The sequence below is a fragment of the Ambystoma mexicanum genome, chromosome 9 (assembly GCF_040938575.1).
Source record: "Ambystoma mexicanum isolate Mex_15411 chromosome 9, UKY_AmexF1_1, whole genome shotgun sequence".
In the NCBI taxonomy this organism is placed as follows: Eukaryota; Metazoa; Chordata; class Amphibia; order Caudata; family Ambystomatidae; genus Ambystoma; species Ambystoma mexicanum.
Window position 1 is genome coordinate 966,925,443 of NC_090931.1, and position 26,152 is coordinate 966,951,594.

Sequence of the window (26,152 nt, forward strand, 5' to 3'; positions counted from 1 at the left end):
TCCGAATTGGACAGGGTCTGAAACTGACGAAAATCTTGACATCATCTCTATTTATGCTGACAGTCCAGGTGAAATGGAATCACTGGAATGAGGTCTTGAAGAAAACAGTGACAACTTCAGCCATCATCATCAATGTCTGCTGGAACCCGGATTCCATCTCTGATCAAGATTTTCTGGACAAGATGGAGAAAGAAATCGACAGAATTTACATTGATTACTCTGAAACTCGCCTATACATCTGCGGCGATCTAAACGCAGTCTGCGATGTGAAGTTCGGTAAGCCTTCTAAAACCAAGGCAGAACTGCGAGGCAAAAAATGGGCCTTGCTGATGAACTCGAAAGAACTTGCCAATTTAGATACTATCTTCCCATGCGCAAACCGTACACCAACCTGGGAAGGCCACACTTCATCGGCAACAATCAATTATATCTTTGTGTCAATGTCTCTCCTGACACCCATCTCATCGGTCACAGTCGTCAAAACTATGGCAAGTGACCACAATTTATTGTGTACAACTTGGCCAATCTTGTCGTTTGAAAAGGCAACGTTCAAACCTAACGTGGAAGTCAATCTGAAAGGCAACCGTCTATCATTGAGCCTAAAAAACATTAGTTCCCTAACATGCAAATATGCTCAGCTAGGGACCCAGGGAGACACCTGCATTCCACCTGACTATGACGACCTCCTTAACATCTTTAAAAAACAAAGCCGGAACGTGCAACATCTAGTGAAAATCCGATACACAAGTATGACCTGGTTCTGGTAGCGAGAAGGCGGATATTCATGAAACTCCAGAGACTTTTCTCTAGAGACAGTTCTGAAGTCAATAGACAAGCCCTAATCCTCGGAAAAACGTAATACAAGTCATGGTTAAAAGATCATTGCCTCTCCCGGCATCAAAGAGACTCGGAGGAAATGTTGAGGCTTGTCTGCGGCCAAAAATTCCCGAAAATTCTGGGCTTTGATTAACTCAACGGAAAGAACCACCACTGACCTACTAATTAATGGTATCGGAGAAGACACCAGGACGAACCATTTCAAAAAGCTTTTCTACGACCCAATCGCCCCATCATCCACTATACAGAACCATAGCGCGCAACCTTGGGTGGAGCTCCATGACCAGGAAGACATCTTTGGCATCCTAAAGAAATTGAAAAATTCAAGGGCCCCGGGCCCGGACGGCCTGACAAACATGCATCTAAAACAACATCCTGAAACATGGGCGGGGTTTATTAGCGATGTCTTCCGAAGATCAACAGCAGCGAAGGCTCTACCCAAATCCAGGACCACTGCGGTAGTCGTTCCGATTTACAAGAGATGAAAGAGAGACGCCCCGACAAACTTTCGTCCAATTGCCCTCTTAAACATGATTGGTAAAGTCTATGGATCACTGCTCCTCCAGCATTTCCAAAGCTGGGCAAGTGAGGCACCCTGCAATGATCCGTTTCAATCTGGCTTTAAGAAAAACGAGGGGACCAACATCAACATCCTAGCATTTAGTGTCCTAAAAGGCAAGCCTCGTGCAGAGGGGCCCAGAACATACATGACCTTCATCGACTTAAGCCAAGCGTTCGACCAAGTCGACAGAACAAGGCTTTGGAATAAGCTGAAAAAGTGGAATTGCCCAGCGGCCTTATTACATCGCCCTCCACACGGCCACCAGTATACAAGTCAGGCTTGACCATCAAGGGACCCTATCTCAAGAGATTATGACAAACCGTGGGGTCAAGCAGGGGTGTCCACTGGCCCCGGCGCTCTTCGTAAGCTTCATAGGTGATTCCAAGGACACAGAGCATTCGATCAAGGCTTTACCACCATGCCTCGGAAATACAAAAATTTCAAGAATTTTGTATGCAGACGACGTAATCCTGGTTGACCAAACAGCCATAGGGCTTCAGCGCCAACTTAATAACTTTGCCAATTACATCACTGAAAACTGCCTTGAAATCAATAAATCTAAAACTAAAATCCTACTCTTTGGAAAGGGGAAAGAAAAAAGTGACACCTTTTTCTGGAACCTAGGAGGCGAACGGATTGAGAAGGTTGCCGGGTTTAAATACCTAGGCATAATGATCGATAACTCCACTCATGAAGACGCCATGCAAAAACAGCTGCTCACCAAAGTAAGGAGCCTAACTTCACAGGCAAAAGCGATAGACAGGAAGTATGGTCGCTTCTCGCTAACACATATTGTGGACTTTTCCAAGGCAAAGGTTGTGCCCTCACTGGTTTATGGTGTTGAAGCCATGCCAGGGATCCCCCACAAAATCTGGCTTAAGTTAGAAAGCCACTTTTGGAGGGAAGTCTAATAAGACGAGAATTGAGCCAGTTCTCATTATCATCGATTGTGGAGAGAAATTCCATGATGCTATTTAGGAAGACGCTGCTGGATAATCGTCCAAAGCTGCTTGACGCAATAAACAACGAGGCTGAGGGAGGCCGATGCTTGGCCTTAAACCAATGGTATGAAGATCAAGAAACTAAATTGAGAGAGATACTGTGCTCTAAAAAAGAGCTTATGGAGAACCCTATGAAAATCCACAAAAAGCTAAATGAACTGGACTGGGCTACCACCTGTGACAAAGCTGCATCTTACAAGTTGGTCGCACACCTACCGCCCATGCACTATAAACTTCATGTCCTGCAACCATTTATCGAAAAATACCCAAACCGGAAGATGAGGAGCACCTTTTTTAAGAGCTCGTCTTAACCTGCTACATTCTAACGAAATTTTGATGATAGGCGGCCTGGCACTCTCTAACAAATGCAGATTCTGCAAAGATCCATCTGCAGTGGAAACACTGAGGCATCTACTTTTAAAATGCACAGGAGTCGAATCCATCAGAAAACCTTACTTGAAGCCAGTTTTAGCAGCAGCGTACATCACTGATGAAGATGTCTAGTGGTCGAGACTAATTGGCGGTGGGAGAACTACGTGGGTAACTGCCACAGTGAAAATTCTGGATTTGATCCTAACTACAGTAGATAAAGAATAAACAGACGAAATGGAAGGGACACCATAGACAATGAATACGCAAATCTTTTAAAAACCTTCGGGTTAAACAAAGTTAAAAAAATAAATAAATAATAATTAATTGCAATGAGTGCAAAGGAAATATATGCCTGCGGATCTTGCCTTCACTACAAAAAAATGATGCCTGTGATCTTAGCCATTGCCCAGAAGGAACACTTCATGCAATCATGTATAAAGGAGAGAAGCTATGTCTGCTATCATTGCCCAGGGGAAGAAACAATGTAATCATTGAATCCTGCGAAGCAAGAACTAATGACATCCCATCTTCTGGGGCATCCAAGCCCTATGCCCAGGACCGTCTCCTATGTCTCAAAGACCCTCACGCCTCCCCCTTTGCTGGCCATGCAGCGAGCGGCCAGGAGCTTACCCGACCAGGTGCTATGTCTCTGCTGATCGGGTGGCTAGTGCTCAGAATGGGGAAAGGCTAGGAGCCTAATCTCTTCGAAGGCATTCTGCCCACCGCGTGCCTCTTCTCGTTTGGGCAGGTGGATGATGAAGCCAGCCCTCTCTAGTTCCCTATGCTGCCACCATCACCACTCGAGTGATGGGAAATGTGGGCACTCGGCTCATATCCATGGAGGATATCTACACTTTAGGTTGCGCCCGAATTTCTCAAGCCATGGCCTAAGTTCCTGGGTGTTGATTGGCTCACAAATGTGTTAGAATTCTTCTGCAAGTTTGAAAAAGGTTTTAAGCCGAAAAGGATACCATAAGACCCTTCTAAATGTATGTGTAATGTTGCCTGTACGTCACCCATCTCTACTGATCAAGCAAGATGCTGCATTCAGATTCCAATGTTTTAAATATAACTTTTACGTTCTGCTCCGAGCAGCAGCCCTTTGCCATAAAGTGTACCTTTGCTGAACTTTGATTTCATGAAAGCCTAAATCCGACATGTAACAATCGATATTTTGTTACTAAACATCTAATCTGTTAATGCACACGCGCAGCCATGTTTAATTTTGCATCAACTTGTTTTATGTCAAAAATGCACTTTATTCCTATGCAATGAATGAACTGTTTGCTCTATTACTAATGTAAAAATAAAAGCCTTAACTTCGCTCTCTCTCTCTCTATTTCAGGAAACCATTATACATCAGCTGCAGGCACGCTTTAATGACTTACAAATGTACACATACGTTGGAGATATATTAATCGCCTTGAACCCTTTCCAGAATCTCAGCATATACTCCCCACAGGTAAGCAGCAGAGCAACGCGTTCTCTCGGAATGTGTCAGGAAATTGTGCCGTTTGCAGTAAGATGCGCTGTACTACTTCCTACTGAGTTCAGCTGGGGCGGGGCTAGGGCTGGTTGCCAGGTGTCTATGGGATAGGACTGAGTGGATATCCTCCTTTCTCTAGGGAATGGAATAGGGAGGGTGCTGCTTGGTGGCTGCTTAGGTGGACTGTTAGTGTCTATCTGTGATCTGTATGGTCATCCCAGGCTGCCAGTGCTTTGATGCAGACTTTAAGTGACTTAATTGATGGCAATATGCTCAGGATAACTGTATTTGAACGTGCATGGAATGTCCCTCTGAGTTAAACAGTTGCAGGGTGTGGACTAGATAAAGAGTGGGATGCTGATGAGAGCCGTGAACGGAAGTACCACTGTAATAGAGGACAGTCTACATTGCTGCCACCCATCTCAAAGATTTACTCACTAGTCATCATGGGTGTGTCACTCTCTTTGAGATGGGTCTTCCCATTGATTTTGAGTTGCCGCATTGCTCGGACCTAGCTTTCTAAGCTTGGAATCCTGAACACGCGTATATTGATTCTGGCACGCGCCCAAGTCACGCAGTAACCAGCTAGACGATGCTTGCGCTATGTACCTCGGTCTCCATCATCTTAATGTAAAATGCCACTGGTGTAATGGTAATGACTGGGCTCAAGCTAATAACTCCATTCATCACTGTTCTTGCCTCATGGTGTTGAAGATCTTAAAAACTACAAGAAACCGTAGTCTATCCTAAATGATAATGAGTCATCTAGACTGACGACCCCGCCAAGCCTCCTCTTAGCATCTGTTAGGCAGTAGTATGTTACGTATATGCTGCAGCACACTGGCAATGACAGAAGACCAAACAACTCCATAAAAGCCCCTGGGTCCTCCTAACCTACACAGAGACTGGTGAATACCTGGTTCTGTGGTGTTGCGTTGGCTTCTGCCACAGAATCCAGTGTGCTTTGAAATTAGGTGACGGAATTCCATTAGCTATAATTATTATTTGGAAAACTTAACTTTCCTTTGAAGGACACTAAGAGGAGATTAAGAAAGAAGTCAAAGCAGAGAGATTAAAGGACCATTATGGGAATTATATTTGAACAAAGTGTTTCACTATTGCAAACATTTACACTACTTGTCATTTAAGTACATTTGTGTTCTCAATCGGCCAAAAATCTATGCCCACAGAACATTTGTGCTAATACCTACAGAGTTGCCTGGCAAAGATGGCACGCGAGCTTCAGGTAAGAAGCAGCATCCATGGTCAGTTGCCTCCCCTGGATGATGGCCACCCAACTGACCAAAGCCAGTCGCGGAGCACATAAGAAGTCAAAGGCAAGCTCTGCGTGCTTGAGTTCACGCTGTTTCCTAATGTCATGTGAATGGACCCGAATCAGGTGCACTTCCACAGACCTCTCTCTGCTCAGATTGCTCCCACATTGTGGAAGTAACACGAAAAGGCTATTAACTGTGTTTAGAAATAAAAAGCAATACCACAAAACACAAATATTTAATAAATGCATTATTAAGTAGATCTAAATTTAGTGAAAAGGACATGGAAATCCTACCAAAGGAGTGGTCATATCAATCAAATTCAAAAGTGAGATTGGCTGCACTATTTACACAACCACACACTTATCTCGATTCCAGCGGATTGAGGGGTCAATAAGAACTGCAGCATCGAAGTAGTGCCAACAGGCGATGTGCAAATCACCTCGTCATCGACATGCTTTCTTACTACGGCATCTGTTGTATATCTGTGATTTCAGGTGCAGCCTCTATATTGATGAATATTTAGCTCTCGAATATATACTGCACTAAATCTTTTGCGAGACAAATGCAGTGTTCCAGTACTGTTTTGCACCTCATGTTCCTGTTCCTGTTTAAAATCAGGGGTAATATAGTTCATATTGCATCAATACGTTTGCATTAAAATATACAGCAGTGAGATGCTCTTTCATCTGGAACGGTTTGAGAGGCCACCATCAACACAGGGAGTTCCTTCCCTCCACAATCAAGGAGTCACACAACAAACTGTTTCATGGATTCTTTGTTCAGCCCTATTTCACACTCACATCATGCTCCTTGGATCCCTCCCCCTGTGCCACCAATGAGCCAAGAACCAGGGCGGTGCACAGACTGGGGGGCTGATTCACAGAACGTTTTCCTATGGGAGTGCTCCATTATTAAACGCTTCCATGAATCAGGTCCTATATATTTATTTAAATTATAGGTAATGGAAATCGCACTAAAAGTACACATGCCACCTACTCTGTGGGTCACAATTAAACTTATTTTTACATAAATAAATCACACAAGATGGTTTTGAAAACACAAATCACAAAACTTTAATATATGCAGGTTTCAAATTAAGGAATATTCAACACGGGTCAAAGAACAAAATCCCTTTACGTATGCAGCGCTGTGCAATTTCGATTTTCCTGCGTGCTTAAAAAGGCTGGTTTTCAGATTTGTACAAATGTATATGGCAGTTACTATTTCACCCACATTTTCCTTTGAATAAACGTAGGGTGACTTTAAATTGTTGGGTGCATGAGGTTACACTTTTGCAAAGCACTTCTCCCTCAACCCCAAAAACATGCAGCACCCGTCTATTGAAAGGACAGGTCTAGGAAATGGGCACAGTTTAGAAGTTTGTCTTTCACACCCCACTACTTACCCTGGGGAAGTTGGACTGAAAAATGAGGATGATTTGGAATTTTGGATTTTCAGACCCACCCTTCGCTTAAAGGCCTTTGTTGGAGGGTGTAGACAGTTTAGGGATTTTTTTTAGTTTATCGACAAGGACACCCCTCTTCCTTGAAATTAGGGTGAACAGGAAAAATGGGATTATCCAATTACATTACAGTCTATAATTTTCAGCATACAGTGGGAATGAGCTTTGTGAATTTTCGAAATGTTAACAAAAATCACCCTGTGGTGTTTTGCCAAAGGGGAATTCATTAAATTAATATTCTGTCAAATAGGCTAAGGATCTATATCGTTTGCCCCCGCCCCATAATGGAAAATAACCCATCAATGAAAGGGAATGGTTTAATTAAATAGATCCCCACGCTGACCTTTTGTTGGACAAGCTACTTAATTTTGGAAATCTCTGGGTTTGGCACTCATGGACTAAGCATAGCTTCGCTTGTAGGGAAAAAAAAGGATTTTAGCCTGAACTTCAGCCAATTGGATCCCACAGCACCTCTCTCCCTCTGTCTGGTTCCAGTGAAGAATCACAGCCTCTGCTTTTAGTCTCTGCAGCAATAGAAATCCAACACTCTTGCAATATTGGCCCTGGATGAAATTTCAGTAGATCTCCTTTGGTGATTTTTGGCAGCTGCGCCCTCTTTCATAGTGCATCCACTTTATATACCAGTGATGACACAATCAGGATTTAAATATTGGGCAGTGCCCTGCAAGAATTCTCGCACATTTGATTGGTCCTTCACTCATCCTCCCTATCCTAGAAGTCCGGCCCCTGATGACAGATAGGTTCCAGGGGTGGTGACATTTAAATTATGAGAATAAGGATGGGCGGAGGCAAATCCACTGTCTAGAATGTCATTCTTTTATATGTTAGTTTGCAAGGTTTCACCTAAAGAGGTCCCTAAATGGTAACAAATACTTATCATAATGTATATATTTCTGGGATTCTCTCATCGTGACAAAGCTATCCAGACGTCTCTCATGCTCGCACCATATTGTGTGCGCAATTGGTGTTTTTTTCTCAATTACATGAAAACGATAGCAGTGATTATGATCAAACTTTACCATCTGTTATATATTTCTTTTTATTTTTTTCATTTGTATAACTCACACATACCCTGAGGCATCTAGGCGTGTCAAGGAGACAGTTACATTTAGCTCAGGTCAGTGGACATGAATAGTAAAGTACACAGGGTATTCCGGTGCAAAGACAGTTACATATATAGATTGCAGAGACTGGAATCACATATCAGCAGGCAGCAAACATGATGAACAGGTTAGACCAATAGCCAAGTTTTGAGAGCTCTTCGGAAGGCCCAGTAGGATTCCTCAGCTCTTAGCACATGTGGGAGAGCCTTTATTTATTAAAAAACATATAAAGCGCAACTACGGCCCGAGTGTTCCATTGCTTAGCCGCAATGACTAGGAAGATAGAGCCTCCTGCTTTGGCACGTTTGTACTTAGGTTGGGAAAGTCTGTGGGTGTATGGGGTTCTGGTGCGCCTGGGCGAGTGAGTCATAGCATTTTTTTGTACCCAGTATGGCGGAGCATTTTTGGAGATACACCTGTGTGTGAAAGTGAGTGTCTTGAAAGAGATTTCTCTGATCGGGAGCCAATGTGCTGCTTTTTGGGCAGCCAAGATATGTTCCGATCTGGGAATGTTTAGGGCGGCTCGTAAGGCATTGTTTTGGATAGTCTGGAGTTTTTTATGTTATGAGTAGAAGTGCTGTCAAAGAGAACATTGCAGTAGAACAGCCTTGCGCCAACCACTGCTCGGGCGATGGTTAGGCAACCTTCTGTGGAGAGGAAGGGTCTGGCAGTATTTAGCAGTTTAGTTGAGGCTATGGCATTTACTTGACAGGTTGAGGACAGTGTTGCGTCCAGGTACACTCCTAGAGTCTTGACTGCTGGTGAGACTGAATTCAGGGAGCCATGAATGTTGAAGGCTGCAGAATCAGGGTCAAGTTTTGTTAGCACAGACAAGGGTCCAACACTGAGAAGTTCTTTCTTCTCATCATTGAGACAGAGGCCGTGGGTTGCCATCCAAGCCTGGATGGTGGCATAGATAGAGTTCAGAGGGGTGGCATCATTGGTGTATGTACCATGCAGGGGGGATCTGTGTGGCATCAGAATACTTGGTATATACAATGCAGAGGGAGTCCAGTAGGCCAAAGAGTGGCTTTGTGAATATGTTGTAAAGTGTTGGTGAGACACAGGATATTGCGGTAACCTGCAGCTGATGGGGGAGGGTGCAGCACTACTAACTTACTTCTAGGAAGAAAGTGATCCAGGAAGCTGCTTCTGTGGAGAAGGAGGCTGTGGATGTTAGGTGGTTGCAAAGTATATTATGGTCGACTAAGTCGAAGGCCTCAGAATGGTCTATGAGGAGCATTAAGGCAGATTTTCCTTCATCCCTAATCTCATCAATTTCAATTTTAAGGTCAAGGAGTACTGACTCCATATCCAAGCCTGATTGACGGACTCCTAGGATGTGGTTAGCTTCTAGATGGCATTGAATTTGCACATTTGCGGCTCTGTCAAGTATTTTTAAAAGGAAGGGGACTGTGGTGATGGGCCGGTAATTGTTGGGAAATGCAGGGTCAAGTCCGTTTTTTATTGAGAGGGGTAGGACCCAGGCTTCTTTAAGGCAGGCAGGTACTATGCCTGTCGAGAAGGAAGAGTTGATAAAGTCTTAAAGGCTGTGATAAAGGCTGTGAGGAACGGGGCCAGTGCTTCTGCACAGTCTTTAATGAGGGGGGCTGGGCAGATATCCCCTTTACATCTGAATGGCATCAGGCATTTTAGAATGTAAAGGGTTTCCAGCTCAGTGAATTAGCTGAAACTAAATAGTGAGGTTCCTGAGATATTAAAAGTGGGAATTTGGGAGTCTTCGGTACCCAAAGTGGAGTGCTTTCAGCCAACTCGTTTGGCACGTTTTTTTTGTGGAGAATGTCTGTTTTTTGCAGCATGGCGTTCTGTATGCTGGCGCCTGAAGCTGAGTCTTAGCTCAAGGTGGTAGCAGGGAGGGGGTGTGGGGCTTCCAGTTCCCTAAGGATGGAGAATAGTTCTCTGGTGTCTGATTTGTCATTGGCTATTCTTGTTTTGAAGGTAGAGCTTGGATGGTGGCTTGTTTGTATTGTTTAGATAGGAGTGTGAACCCCTGTTTTGTGGCCCCAAAGGGGTTTTTCTTACAGCAGGTTTTTAGCAAGTATTTTTTTGGTTATAAGATCTGGGAGGTCTTGGGTGTACCAGGAGTTGAGGTGAGCTATGGGTTTGGCTGTTTTAGTGGCTAGTGGGTCGATGGTGTTGATTGTGCTAGTTTTGGTGTGGAGATCTGCTAATTTCTGAGAATCAAATGGAACCACATAGCGTATACATGGAAATGGAGAAAATCATCACATCCTTCTGATAAGCTGAACCTTTTCAATTCTGATACACTCCCAAAATGAAACTAGCCTGGAAGACTGACCTCCTGCAACTAATTGAGAAACCGTCCAACAAATCTAAGCAGCTATTTAAAGTAGTTGCTAAATTTAAGGTCCTGCTAAGATAAGACTCTCCAATTGACCAGTCCAAGTTTTGGTTCATTAAGATACAGGAATTTAATCTAATTTAAATTCACTAATTAAGTTTTGCATCCAATAACATGCCATTTGATCCCCTTTAAAACTGTATCTGATTGTGTTCCTGTTCATCAGTCATTTGTACTCCAACACACTTTACCTCACAATGACACTTACTGCAATCTAACGCATCAAGCATGCCTCGCAACAACCGTTCACCCCTGCACTTTTTTAAGAGATCACAGCACTTATGCTCACATCATCTCGCAGTCCTGCAATCAGTTTCTCTGGATTCAGTTTCCTGGACCCTTTGAAACTCATCCAGGTCAAACCAATATTGAAGAAACCAACCCTCCAGCAATCTGTAGATTGATCAGTACTCCCATTCTTCTAGCATTACTACCTTAGGTGGGAGCAGGAACCAGTCAAATTGGTTGGCGTACAGTCTGCTTTGGAGCATGTGCTTGAATATGTGTAGCTGTTAAAGGCACCCATACGGTAGTCCTGAATAGATCAACATCCAAACATACTTGTAAGCTTTCTTTTTTGTATAATGTAATAGGGAGAGGAGGAAAGGAAAGGAAGTAGAAGCCATCTTCCAGGTGCCCCTCTATGATCTGCAGTCCCAACAAAGAAAGCAATATTAGTCTTCCCTTCATTAATTTGGAGACACGTCTCCCGCATCCAAACCGTCATTGCTGACGAGCAGTGATCCAGCACCTTCAATTGTCCCCATGGTTAGGCAAATATGGGTGCAATCGGTGTAAGAGTGGCACCGTATGCCAAAAGGGTAGAATAGGATGGAGAAGAGTGACAATGTATACATTAAAATTGATGGGGACAATTGAGAGCAGCCCTGTCAGACTCTGCAATTGTTCTCTCTATTGACGCAGTGCAACTACAATCCTACTGCCAAGTAATAAAGAGGAACACCATCTCAGTCACCGCAACTGGACTGTCAATCACAGCAACTTATTGACCAGGATGTCAGTCAACCAAGTCGAATTCTGTAGAGAGTTCAAGAAGCACCATCAACATAGCTTTTTTTTATTTTTTATGTCATCGTTTAAAGTGCGGACCTAGCTTGAGAGCAGCAAAGCACTGTACAGAGTGTGGGTAGCCAGCATTTGGGCTGACATCTTTTAACAGTAGCGCAATACTTTGAGGTATGTGCATCCATTTGAATTAGTCCTTGGTCAGGTGTTGTTGAAAGAAGAATGTTTTGAGAAATTTGAGAATTGTGGGGGCATTCCGAGCCGACATTGGAATCGAGTTCCAGAAGGTGGGTGCATTACAAGAGAAGGATTGTTTGCGGCTCCTCTGTTCCTCTCTTTGCGGACGAGTTGTTATTCAAGCCAGTTGGTCGATTTGCTGTGCAAGGAGTGTATGACACCAGATAAGTGGAGCTTAGCCACCAGGTTACACTGGTGTGCTACTCGTGACTGCTTTGTAGATGATGCATACATTCTTGGACAGTATCCTGACTTGGATTGGAGGCCAACGTAGTTTGCATAGGATGGGCGGGGTTGGTCACATTTCCGTGCTCTCATAATAAGACGTGCTGCAGCGGGGTGGACTGCTTCTAGGGAAGCCAAGTGAACAGTTGGGAGCCCCGTCAGGAGACCATTTCCCCCATCGATGTGCAGGACCACAAGGGCCTGCAGTATGGTCCAGAAGTTTTGCGGCGGGATGAGGTGGTACATTTTTTGAAGGATGGAGATTCTAAGCCATTATTAGTAACAGAAAGAATGTTGTGAAACCCAGACTGCACAGGACTCAGCGGCAGGTGCCTATCTGAAAGAGCTATGGTTATTTTCTGACTTTCCTCTCATGGAACTCTGCCAGCGGGAGAAGAATAGTGATCAGATGGACTTTGGCGATGTTTATTTTTTACTAGCGGTTTCATCGACCTGTTTTTGAAAGTGGGGTCATACCACCCTCCAGCAAACATAGGTTTCAGGGTCTTAAAACTCTTAAACATCGCTTGGAGAATTTCTCATGACATTATCCTCTCCCCTTCTCATTTGAACATATGTATGGAAACTCTGACCCCTGAGGAACATCGTCAGGAATTTCTGGCTATCAATGTTATGACAATGATGCCCAGCTCATGAACTCAGGCAACACAGCACAGCTAGATCACATTGCATCAACTCTCAACTTGACCTGTTTCTGGATGAAAGACAATGTGCTCTCCCTACGTATTTCTGACCTTTGGGTCCCCCAGAACCAAAACCCACTTGAATTTACAATGGCCCAATCTGATTTTTCTGGACCACAACACCTTTTCAAACGAAAAAAAACTTAAAGTATTATACATGTTAAAGGGACTGCTAGTGGGCTGGTATTCAAAATGTCACACACACTTATATAAAAGCTCAAATTAAAAGATTCAAACCAAGCAAAAAAAGCAGAGAAGTAAACATATAGATCCAAAACTTAAAGTGTATAATTGATTTTGTGTATTATATATATATATTATATATTATGCTATTTAAGGATGTTCAATGATTTTAATTGTCTATGAAATATGTTTTCTTTTTCTCCATCTGGAAATTTGAGATGAATGATAAGGTGAAAAATGAATTGTAAACAATTGAAAATTTGTAAATTCAATTAAAACTATAAACACTTAAAAAAAATAATAATAATTGATTTTACCCTACAAAGAATATGAAGTATCCATTCATTCATATAAACTTTATTCGGCATTATTCCAGAAAAGGTACAATAAATAGAATAAAAACAGCAATAAATACATTGATCACAATATCAGCAATTAATACAAATGTGGCTTTTCATAAAAAATAAAAAAAACACTTTCTTCTTCACCTTGTGTATAAACATTTCGTAGACCACCCTATGTTCCAGGCTTCCTTTCCCCACATACCAGCTCCGGTGTGCAATGAGCACCAGTACCAGCTCTGCAACAGGCAATGCCGAAGATGGCAGGTGTCACGCTCGAAGATTTGTAATGAACCTAGGCAACGCATAGTGTAGACGTAGTATCCAGGGATTCCTGCAATGTCCATGCAGTCAGTATACAAGGTCTTCTGTAGAGTGCCTGCCTCTCACGTTGCAGTACATTCCATGCAGTCCAAGGCGACTCTGCGGAATCAAAAACCGTAGGGCTGGTCGGCACCGAGTGAAGTAAATTCTCTAGAGGAGGATCTTCAATGGTTCTGCACTTATACCATTGTATGCCGTGCAAAAGAACAACGAAATGAAGCAAGCTCTCTTCTGCCGCTAGGCGCAAGGGGCCACACTTCTCAGAAGGGATTCCTTGCCACATTGCCATCACTGACTTTAAAGGTTAATAGTTAAATCTTGCTCTTGTTATCGAGCTTATTCCTATCCTTGAAAAAGTAATAATAGTGTGCCTCCTTTTAGAAAGAGTAGTTTGTTGTTGGTTTCTCGCCACTCGTGAATAAAAGCCACAATTCTAGCCATCATTTGGGAAGCTACAAAGCGGTTTGAACTTTGCAGCGTCGATAAACCTCTTGAGAAGCCGATTTTCCCCAAGTAATTTTTCAGACGGATTAGCCACGGGATGTATTCTGCCCCTCTTCTCACTAACAGTTCCAAGATAATAACTTCAGTGAGATCAGCCTTAGGATTAGTCCAAATGCATAAGTGAAAGCCAGGCTCCATCATGAGATCATCAGACAAGAAGACAATTCCTACCTCTTGGTGGCTGGTAAATTGTGGTCCGATCCGGGGCTAGGGAGGATTTGGGAAGAAGTGGGGGCAAGATGATGTTTAACGAAATCATTTTCTGCCACTTGTAGGTCTGCCGCTTCAGTGAAGCCCCATAGTGAGACACCATGACCAGCCTTTGTGATTCCTTTGCCTTTGTAGGTTTTCAAGATTCTATCCAATGGCTGGTTTCTATATACAGTCATAAGTATCCTTTGTTAATTCTGACATACACTTGGGGCCTACACATGTTTAAAACTACTTGTCTTTGGATTTCTCAAGGAAGGTGCTTGATTCTTCAGGGCCTTATAATTAAATATATTATATGCAAGTCGTTCAATTTGGTTTCACAGTTTGCTTCTCTTTCATGTAGTCATTCGGTGTTTCATTTATAAAAGGATGCTGTATGTCTTCTATGGTTCTCTTATTAAGTCTTTTTCGCAATCACAAGATGTGCCTGTGCTATTCTGAATTGTTTTTCCTCATTGTTTCTTCCAGTGAGCTCTTAAGTTCATGTGGTCTGGTAACCGCATGATTCTGGTGTTTCTGCTGACAGCCTAGGTAACGGCCCCATTCCCCTGCCCTCTTTTGAAGTCAACAGAAACATCACCCTCACATTGGGCTTCTTCACCCTGAAATAATGAATACGCACCTCTAAGTTGGACTACTGGAATGCTTGCCTGAAACAAACGTATTCCAACCTCAAAGTCGAGCTGCAAATCCATCCAGACTCAGCTCTCATAGTGAGCTCACTCAAAGACCAATGAGACCACATCAACCCTGTCCTACAATACATGCATTTGCTTCTGGTTAAACATAGATGCAAATTCAGGTTTACTCTCCTGCAGTAATCCGCAAAGGTCTCTACAGTTATACCGCATATTACCTTGCCAAGCTCATTTCTCCTCCCAAATTCTCAACACTACCTGTGTTTTTACAGCAAGCAATTGATTGACCCTGCCCCCTCTTTGAAATCCCTATCCTTGGGAGGAAATAGATTTTATCTCACCTAGTTTCTCTGTCATACGTCCAACCTTCTCGCTCAAGCTTTCAGTCAATCTCTTTCCATGCCATGTCTTCCCAGTAGGCTGTGTGAGGGTTCTATGCCATGTCCAAAAGAAGCTGGACAGGAAGCAGGAATGCTATGCACTTCATTTAGGAAAGTGAAGCGAGGCTCTGCTAATGGCAAGAGGGCATATTTGTTTTCTCTAGTAAATACCTTAATACAGGACCAGTGTTCCAGATCAGAGCATCCTCTCGCATCGAGGACTAGATTCCCACGACTGCATGATAATGGCTAGTCTGTAGAGGATTGGGAGTTGGAAGAAGTTGTTATTGGGCCTTATGTTGCATGTCGGAGTGTTGTTGTGGAATATTGACGCTTGTGTGGGATTCATCAGTAGGTGAGCGAGCCCTTGTGTGGAATGGTGAGATGTGAGGAATGGTAGAGAGTGGATCCCTAAAGATTTTTTCATTCAAGCAATAACGACTAATGGGGAGAGAATGATTGTGGTACTTGTGCTTCTTAGTAAACATATCTGAATATCCATTTCTTCTGCCTTCCACCACGGCTTATAGTGTGGTACACCCCACAGTGCCACAACTACATAGGGGTCTCTAGAGGAGGCAAGAGTGGGAAGTTGCCCTCTCAAATTGGAGCTATGCCCCTACACTCCGATTCGTGCTGTGCTCACCCGTTGGTGCATTACATGTCCGGCAACCGCGTTTTCACAGACACTTTCTTTGCTTAGTCTGTCCTTTCTTGTGGCCAGAAGCAGACTTGTTATGTTATGTTAAGTTAATATATTTCTAGAGCGCCAAAGCCAGAGGGCATCGGGGCGCTATCACATAGAAAGGGGGGCAGCAGACCAGCTTTATCCTAGAGTGTGTTACTTGAACAGCCTGGTCTTCCACAATGTCTAGGGAAATAGATAAGCGAGAATAAGCACTGGGATGGGGGTGCTTTGAAACACAATTTTCTTGATGTATAAGCGCCTTGCAAATGCCCAATAAAATAGAAAATTAATAAAATAATGTTAAAAGCAAGCTTAGAATGTAATAGGAAACAGAAAAGACAATTTGACAGTGAAAGCCAGCAGTTGATGTCCATTAATCTGCATTTAGCTTGTTGTGGTAGTGCTGCTTATTTTTGTCTTTAACTCCCTTTAAGTGTTGTCATGTATTTTGATCATCCGGACAATATCACCAGTACATCCAAACACACGTTGAAATCTTAACTCATGGAACTCTTTGCGCAGAACAGAAAGGATGTGAAGACTGAAGTTAGGTCTTACTTAGCACTCTCTCCCCTCTTGAGGGGGCTGTGGGTTACCTCTCAATGGTCATGAAGAACCAACACAGGATGCTTTTAACATTCTCCCCCTGAAAGCTGGTTAAGGTATCATACAGATGACATTAATTCATGTTGTATTTGTGGGGCGCATGAGACCTTGATTTCACTCTGTCCTGTTCTGCCCCATGTATTCAGATATTAGGATAATCTCATTATTGGGAACATTTGGGTGCATGGATTGAGGTATTCTAGACCTGCCTTAATGTCCTTATTGTGCTCAGCAGAGGCAAAGGTGAGATTTGCTTTTGCAAGTCATATGTGGGGGGGTATGGATGAGATGGACCAAATTGTTGGGAGGATAAGAGTGTGTCACTACCTGAATCTTGCATAGCTGCAGAGGACCACTGCAGGGTGCAATATTCCATGCACCAGAGAAGAGGTACTAACCGCAAGCCACCAATAAGGGACATAACCAGGATAGCACAACCCCCACCCCGGTCCACGTTTTTAAGAAATGGTGGGTAAACTGTGCTTGAGTCAGGATTGGAGGGTAGAGTTTACGTCTGTAATAACAAGGAACAGGGATTATTGAATGTTCTATAAACCTCCTCCCTCCCTTCTGCAGGGTCTAGGTTCCCCTTACGAAAGCACACTTATGGTGGAGCTGTGAGGACTGGACTGCGGACCTAAGATGTGTGATAGGAAAGTAACAGGGAAGAAACCTGAACATCTAGGGTAACTGTGAAGGGAAGAAAATACAGGAAACTGTCTCTGAGACCTTGAATCTCCAAAATCTCCCTAAGACACAATACTTGTTGGAGGGCTTTGAGGATGGAGCGTGGCTGTGGCAGAGTGTAACTTGTTAACGGTTCATCTGGCGAAGTGCAGGGCGCATCTGATAATCAGACGCCACTTCCGCAATGTGCTTCTTCCCTTGAGGCGGCATCCCGGAAGTACTTTTTGTGTGTACTTCCGGGATGTTTTTACACTCGCAGCCCCAAAAATAAACAAACTACCTTGTTGAAATCCTGGATGCAGATGCACCATCCAACAAAAGGCAAAAGATGTACCTTTTCCATCCAGAGTGGGAAACCTATTATTTTTCTTCAAGCGTAAAAAAATAAATGTGCATCTTTGATCTGCGGTGCCCAAGTTACAGTGCGAAGAAGAGTAACATTGAAGGGCATTGTGCACTAGTGTACACAAATTATAAAAACAAATTCCAAAATCAAAGCTGTCTGTGATCCTAAAAAGTAGGTATAAGTAGGTAAACTAAACGCTGCAATACGAATTCTGTTACAGAGGCACCCTTCAAAGTTGCTAATTAATTGATGAAAAACAAATGTACTTCTGCAGATGGTCTAATTGCGGAGGGTGCCGTGGTGGGCTGTTTCTATTGTAAATGATTTTAAAAACTGTCCTGAACGTATGCCTGCCATGTCGGGTGTGCAGCTAGGTGCAAACACTTTAGCAAGGATGGGATCTGCACGATCAGCCAATGTGATTGACTATCTCTGTGAATCTGCCATTTTCAGACATGAACTTCCTGAAATCAAAACTTTGATCCCATCTGACAGAATCTGATTGCTGTTGCTGTTTGAAGCTACACACCAGATTACCGAGCACCGGTGGATATTATGCAGTGTCTGCCTTGACACTGAATGTCTCAATTTGTTTCCTACATTTTGATATGCTTGACAATTTTTAGGAGACAGCTATTAATTAAAAATAATTAAATAAAGATGTTTTTGAAGTTATTAATATAATGGTAAATGCATATTGTTATTCCTTCTTTATATAAAGAGTAAATAAACAGCCCCAAAAAATCTTGGTACACATTTTCATACTCCTAGACATCGCCACCCTAATATCTCTTGCCAGTAGCTCCCGCCTATTGGCCATTAGCTCCAAGTAGCTCTTGCTAGGTTAAACATTGGAGACCTCTGGCTTAATGTATCCCTAGCCGAGCCCCGTCCTAGCAGTCGCCATCTTGGACACAGGCGCCAGGCCTCGGTGTGCACCTGGCGCCTGTATCCAAGATGGCGACTGCTAGGGCAGGGCTAGGGGGTTTCCTAACGGAGGGATCTGTTTTGAGTGACAAGCTTTTTAGCATATGGTGTTTACAGGATTATAAAGTGTGCTGATGATTTTAATCTCCTTGTATTTATTGATGCTCTATTTATATTTATGATGTTTATGCTATGGATTTTATCTCTTGTACAAAGTGATTGTAGTATATAAAATTGTTATTCACGGAGATATTTGTTTTGTGCAATTGGACCTGATTTATTTCTGAGTTTTATGGATCGTTTTGATCCGAAGTAAACTTTAATTTATTGATTGGTTGTCCAAGTGTACATTCCCTAAAATGTTCTTGGCTTATCACAATGATCAATTTAAGTGAAATGCTGCTGTTGTGCCGACAATAACTATTAGGCAACCTAGCTGTGGGTGATCTCTCTTTTGGTAAACAGAATATCGTGGTTTACTTAATTATTGAAGCTCGTCTATGAATAATATCAATAGTCTCTGAATGCGTAGTATTTTAAGTTGAGCTGTAATTGATTTCATATTAGTAAAAGGTACCCTATCTCTTGCTGAGTGCATACTAGTAGAGGGATGGACTGTGAATGATGACTCGTCCTGTTAAATGTATAATACTTGGTGTGCAAGGGTATAAACATCGTGCATAACAACATTCTACATACCTACACCAAATAGTGGCTAAGAGAAGGTGAATATCACAATTGTATAAACCAGCGGGAAGATGAAAGACAACTCAAAATAGCCCGTGTCAGGTCTAAGATGATAAACCAGTCCTGATTACCACATTGCATTCTTGGTACTTGTAATCCTGACGTATACTCAATAGTGTACGTTTTTGTGTAATCACCTTTCTCCTTCATAAATTGTTGTTTTATGGAATTGGTTCGGAACAATCATGTATTTCATCATCATACTATAGCCTGGATTTAAAGTCTGAAAATAAAACTACACATTTTGTCAAGGAAATACTAAATGAAATGTGCTAAAAACCAGGACTTGAACACAGCGTTTATAGGGGAGAACACAAGGGCTTTACGCTGTGTGCAAGTCCTGGTTGTATCTCATTAAATGAATAGTGGAAATAAGCAGTAGTGGGTGAGGGTTCAGTCCATTATCTCCATACCCATTCCTCCAAACTGTTGGGGTATTTACAGGGCTACAAAGGGACTGCACAACATATGCCTCGTGGCATGCAGTTGTCTGGTCACCCTAGTTGACCAATCCCCACTGACACACAACCACATATTTATTGTCAAAATTACTTTGTAATAGTGAGGGTGCATTTAAATAGCGAGCTGAAACTTGAAACTGGCCTATGGGGCGGAAGGGCATGACTAACAAAAGATGCGTATTACAGCACAGGCAGAATTATTGCTATCTTACCACCGGCCACCAAATGATTTTCATTGCAGAACAGGCAGTTATGTGTGCATGTGCAAATGAAGTGCAAAGTGCAGAAATTACTTTATTTACCTGCACCTTCACCTACTCTCTCTCGTCCCTTCTCCCCCTCTACCCACTGACCTCACTCACCTCTGTTGTAATTCCAATATTGGGCAAAGTGTTTTGCTGGCCGTTAACTCACCTACACCAAAGTCTTTGCCTCCCAAACGTGTATGCTCGAATGGTGACACAGGTTTGTCCTTCTGAGGTGGATATTAAATTCAGAGGAATGGTGTAGTTTGTGTAGGTAGTTGGGCCAATGAGCCCATTGGCCCCTCAGTCAAGCAGAACGTTTGAAAGATGACCCTTTCCTCTGCTGGGAGCCAGTAAAGGCATTGCAGAGCAGGAGTAGTGTTGACTGCTTTTTTTTTTTTAAACCAACGCTGCATCTGCCTGCATGACTTGTTACTAAGAAAGCACTCCCCTCTAACATCGGTGTGCAACCTGCATCACACATCTCTATTCTGGCAGAGCCCACCCGACTCTGCCATTCATCCTTCTGAGGTTTATAAATTGAGTACTTTTAGGATTCTTTTTCCCTAACAACCAAGCTGTGGCACAATTCCCATGTGACACCGCTTAGAGGAAGATCACCTAATCTTTAGAAAACCTCTCAAACACTTACTGATCTCTAGACCACAACAGCCAAACGAGCACGGCACCCTCTAAAGACCGCTCCAGTCGGACCTTCAACCTCTAGCTGCTTCCCCCCCCCCCCGATGGGACGTAAAGACCCATTGATACCATTCAGCCAAACCAGCACGGTCATGCAACGTCCAAAATATGGACCACTCAGACTATCGCAACATCATAGCCATCACAAACCTAGACCCGAAAACCATTCAGAGCATCAACCTTGCAAACCAGGATAAAGTAGAGATTTGACCCATTTGAATCACCCTCAATGACATGCACAATATGCCTGTTCAATCAAAAACACCTTTGAAGTTGGGTAAGTCTCCCAACATTTACTCCCATTCAAACATAGTACACTAACAACACACCACAATCATCATTAAATGAAACCCAGAACAATAATACCATTTCATCTTGATGGACAATAACACAACCTGAACTCTACTGATTTTGCCTAGCCCTACAAATTCAATTACAGGACTCAAAGTACCTCAAGTCACCTTCCCTTCCCCAACTCACCTGCTCATCTTTCAATCTACTATTGCCCTTACACCACACACACACACACACACACACACACACATATACCCCTGGTGTCCAAACAATTCCCTCTGTAAGATCTTGTGACTTCGTCACTGGATAAATCATATAACCAAATGTGAACGCAACAAACCGCATAGAACCAAACCAGCACCCAAGACTCAGGCACTCATCAACACCACAGAATTCGTACCTGCATCTCCCCCTATCCCACAAACCAACCCCCTTGGCGAAACCAGGTGCTACAAGGATACTAAATAAGCATTGCTGAAGCCAACAGTTTGACCTTTGTGTACTCATGGGATAGGCATTTACCAGCCACTGCCACCATTTCATTGCCTGGCCATAGTATGGCAACTACTGTAACATGGTGTTATTACCGGGAAAAAATGTTCGCAGTGCCTGTCAAATGCCTAGCTAATACACTTTGGCTTTGTCAATGCTTCTTTTTAACATGACTTCAGTGCAAGGAACACATATAAATAAAGTGGATGAAGGCATACTTGGTAAAGGCAGTTTTATTACAACAGCAGTGCATTTAATACTGCAATTAAGCTGTTAACTCTCAACAGACTACTTGGAAATAACACTGTCAAGCCAAAGTTGAAGCTGCTTGGGAAGGAATAGGTAGTGGGTGGGAATGGCCAAAGGGATTGGCTGGCCCCTGGTCAGTCAATGAGTTAATAACTAAACAACAACCACAAGTTGTGTCTCCCTCCTCACATTTCATCTCCCTCTTAGCTGTACTCCAGTGAGATAGTTTTGGACTATCGGTGGTGCATTAGCATCACCTAACAGCAAAAATTCACTGAGGTGCACTATAAAAGACAACTGCACCTTACCATTGAAATCGGGTATTCATAAAACGTATGAACTGCTAAGATCCACAATGAAGCACTAAATAAAAATGTCATCTTAATATTAAACGTGTAATAATGGAGACGGGGCCAATGGGACACATTGTTGTTGGTTATTTGCAAACCTGACGGCTAAACTCTCATGTTGGAGTTGTGAAGTGCAAGTTTGGCTGAGGTGTAACTCAGGAGGCCGTGGATTGGCCCTTGAGGGCGCCTGCAGAAGGGGGGAGGGGGAGTGCCCCTGTTCATTCTTTTTTAATGTATTAAAACAGGTGTTAGACCTAATGCCTTTGGAATTTTTCGATGGCCTTTTTACAAACATTGAACACGAGTTACTTTTTTAGGGTATTTTTTACCGTGATGCAGACCTTTCGTTTTCCGAAGCCTGTCTAAACTTGCTTGATGTATTCTTTTTAATAAATGCAGACGGCTTAGTAAAGGATATGCTTGCTAAAATCAATTTGGCTTGTTGGCCCTTAATTGTTTGTGGCTCTTAGTTATTTTAGCGCCCTCTGGTTTGCTCTCCATATTGATTTCTAGCAGAGCTCTACAATTTCCTGTGACCATGCGTGAGAAGGCCATCCATTACTGGTTTTGTTTGAAATACTGGGACTTGTAGTTTTTCTAAATTTCTAATAGGAAAGAAAACTACAAATCACAGAATCGAAAGGGTAAAATACAGGACTGGATGGCCTTCTCGCTCATGCCCACTCGAAACTTGAGAGCTCTGTTTTAGAGATGCCACTGCACACCCATGCTTTTTAGGTCGGGGTTTACTGCTCAAAGTGCTTTAAAGCAGTCTTCTCTGCTCGAATTATATTTGCCACACCGGCGTCTTCGATTGTAAGGCTTGCTAGTGAGTTATCTCATTTGTACACAGTATCTAAAGGACACAAAATCCAAATGTTCCAATTGGGAAACGGTGCATCATGAGTCTTTCAGCTACGCCGAGACCGGAGAGGTTCAGGTGCTGTATTGATGTCAGAATGATGGTGACGCAGTGGTCTAGAGCGTGCAGGCTGTTGCTCTTAGAAACCATAACATGTCGAGAGTAAAATGAAGAGGGAAGAAGAGGTGAAGTACAGAAAAGCGAATGAAGGTAATAGATTGGAAAGGTAATTGCAAGGGGTGAGTGGGACATTTGGTGTTGGGATTCTCTGCTGGCCCTCACTGGGGGCGCACTAGTCTGGAAAAAGGGCTGCTGTCTCCTATAAACGCGGGCCGCTGATCAGAGTGGGTAAGGCAGCAGGTCCCTGGTCCCACTTGCCACCTTACTCCCACCCACACCACTCCCTGACACGAATGGGGTTCCCTGTGGTGCCACAGCTCCAGTGAATGAGAAGTGGCGTGTAGGCGGGGAATGGGGGAGGAGCGAGCAGGAGAATGAGGCTGGGTGGTTCCTTCCCAGGCGTGTCTGTAACAATGCATGGTGGTTTTGGGGCCCTGCTTAATGGAAACTCTATTGCCAGGTGGTCGCCCACTGCTGGCCGCCATAGACCTTGAGGCCTCTCTGCCACCATCTTTGCACTGTGAATGAGTTATGGGTCTGGAAGTTATTGGGTATAGTCCTGTATCAACTTTCATGTACTGATGGACACTAAGTATCATTCATTATATCTCACACAGCAAAAGGTTAAAGCAACTGTGAATGTAAAGAACTAAAAATGCTGCTTTTGCCATAAAAGGTCATTGGGCCTAATCACGAGTGGGCCGTATCCCGACTGGGATACCCCCAACTTTATTTGCGTTACTGCCCACCCGTCCGGCGGTATTACTGCTTGATCACTGGTTGGGCAGTAAACATTATTCCCCATTCCCCATTATTGGACCCACTGGAGAATTTACGGTGGTAATTGTGCCAAAAATCAGCATTTTTCCAGCGTGTTTACAACAAGCTTTGAGCTCATGATTGCGCAGAGCCTTAAATGCGGCAGTAACTCTGTTACCTCTGCATTTAAGGCCTACAGCCCAACTCGTGATGAGGCCCATTATAAAAATGACTTATTGGGGAGATTGATTGACCCAGAGAGTTCTTGATGCGTGATGGGAAGTTTGAACTTGACACCTTCAGAGTCAAATGCGGAGAACGGAGGATTGCATTTGTTGTGACGGGCACCTACAGAGCTGAAGGAATGAGAGCAGAGTCTCGGCAGATGAAGAGCGCAGGGGAAGGGTGATTCAGAGAGACCACAGCGTCACACAATAGAGGTGAGAGAGCAGAGCCTCAGAGCTTGAGTGGGGAGCGCCACACCTGAGGAAAGAAACAAGTGAAATTCTCAGGCTCAAAGATAGGAGCAGAGAGCAGCGTATGTGGATAGGAGGAAGCCATATTGCCTCAACTAGAGCTCAGAGCTACAGAAGTAAGGGGAGAGCAGATGGGAGACCTGATTCTGTCGAAGCCATGTTATCCACCAAGCTTGAGGGCATGAATGCGAAAGCCACAGAGTCACAGGAGAAAGATGAGAGTTTCACAGGACTGAGAATATAGACCAGTGGCACAGAGCATGGTGAGCTCAGGGAGAGACCAATGCCACGCAGAGTTGGTATGGCCAATTCGGCAAAGCTCACAATCACCTACAGGGATACATGACTCTGGGGATGCTCTGTGAGTGGAAATGATACAAGGTTTAGCAATCACGTGCTCGAGTGGACGAGGGCCAAAGCAATCCCTGGGTCCTTGTGTCTTTTTATTTCCACTCATTGTAGCACACGGGCTTGGGGTTGAAACTTCACTGCTAGTGACATGGTGGAAAATAAAACCTGCCTTTAACAGCTTGGGTTCAAGAACAGGACCTTGGGGGTGCATGAGAATGTGAACACCCCTCTGGGGCCACTTCATACCACAGTTATCGACACACTCCTGTGTTTGAAAACCACATAGGGAGGACTTCTCTGGGCCCTGGGGATAAACTGAGAGGCTCTAAGTGGTACTGGAAGCGACCACATCATATTCCATTTAAAGCAACAGACTGTGCACTACTCATGGCTGCCACCACGCTGTTCTTTAACCCTGAACAGCCCACAGAGTTGGTTTTGCATGACACCCCATTGCGGGTTGGGTATTATACCCTGGGAGGATACACGTAGAGAAACATGTGGATTGCCTATGCCAGCTGTGTCCTGGTGTCAAGTAAGGAAAGCTACTCTCACATTAAGAAAGAAACGATGTGGGGGATGGCCAAATGTTACTGGTAGTAACAGGATGCAAGGCCATATAGGGGTTTTTTCCTCTCCCCCTCCAGAAGAATAAATCAGTGGATTATGTTTCCGCTTTAGGGACACCACCTGAATGTGGAGCTCAGGCCCCGAGTGAACATAGACTACCTGCCTACCAGACATCCCTGATGGACCACTCCAAGTGAAAGACAGCACACCAGTGTTCTTGCTAATCAGACAAAGTTGCACCTACAGCAGTGTCCTGAGTACACCAAGAGAGATGCACCTGGGCCAGTGTCCATAGAACACAGGCAGAGCTATGTATATAACGTGCCTGCCTATAACAAGGCCAGAGCCGCGCACAGGCTCGTGGGCTCAATCTGTAGGGTGGAGTGATCTCCTTTAGTAAACTGGTACAGCAACATAATGTAAACTATTACCTTAGTACACAGTCACGGCAGGGTGTCATCTTAGTATTTTTAGTTTGGGCTATTAGGTGGCGCCTTAGCACCACCTATAAGCCAAATATATTGTGTTAGAGTACAGATAGACAGAAATGGCACATGAGGAGGGATACAAAGCTTGTAGGTGTTTGTTGTTGTATAGTGAACCCGACCAGAACACCTTAAATGAAGGCACGACCTTAAGGGCAGAAAGAAGGACTCGGCACAGGGATGAGGGAATAAGGGCAGGGGCTACTACAGCCCACGGCAGAAGTGTACTGAGGGACAATAAAGATGGTCACTTTATAAGTTAGCTCCTCTCCCATTATTAGGTACTCCTACTCCTAGAGCCCTACTCGGCCCCTCATTCCACTGGTGACGCTGGAGTATGGGTCACAACAACTGGCAACAAAAGGGAAACGACCATGAAGGCCTAAAGTGAGAGGGCAATCTGCCCAACCCAGCAGCTGATCCAAGCCCTGAAGGGAATCTTGAGGGACTATGACC

At 43.7% G+C, this 26,152-nt stretch overlaps 1 protein-coding gene across 1 annotated transcript in view; it reads left to right on the forward strand.

Moving 5' to 3' along the window:
• MYO3B (myosin IIIB) overlaps positions 1-26,152 on the forward strand; it is a 3,387,754-nt gene that overhangs the window by 1,873,992 nt on the left and 1,487,610 nt on the right. The window contains exon 11 of the mRNA XM_069616181.1: positions 4,118-4,234. Coding sequence (XP_069472282.1) covers positions 4,118-4,234 — 117 coding nt within the window. The remainder of the gene's footprint in view (positions 1-4,117; positions 4,235-26,152) is intronic.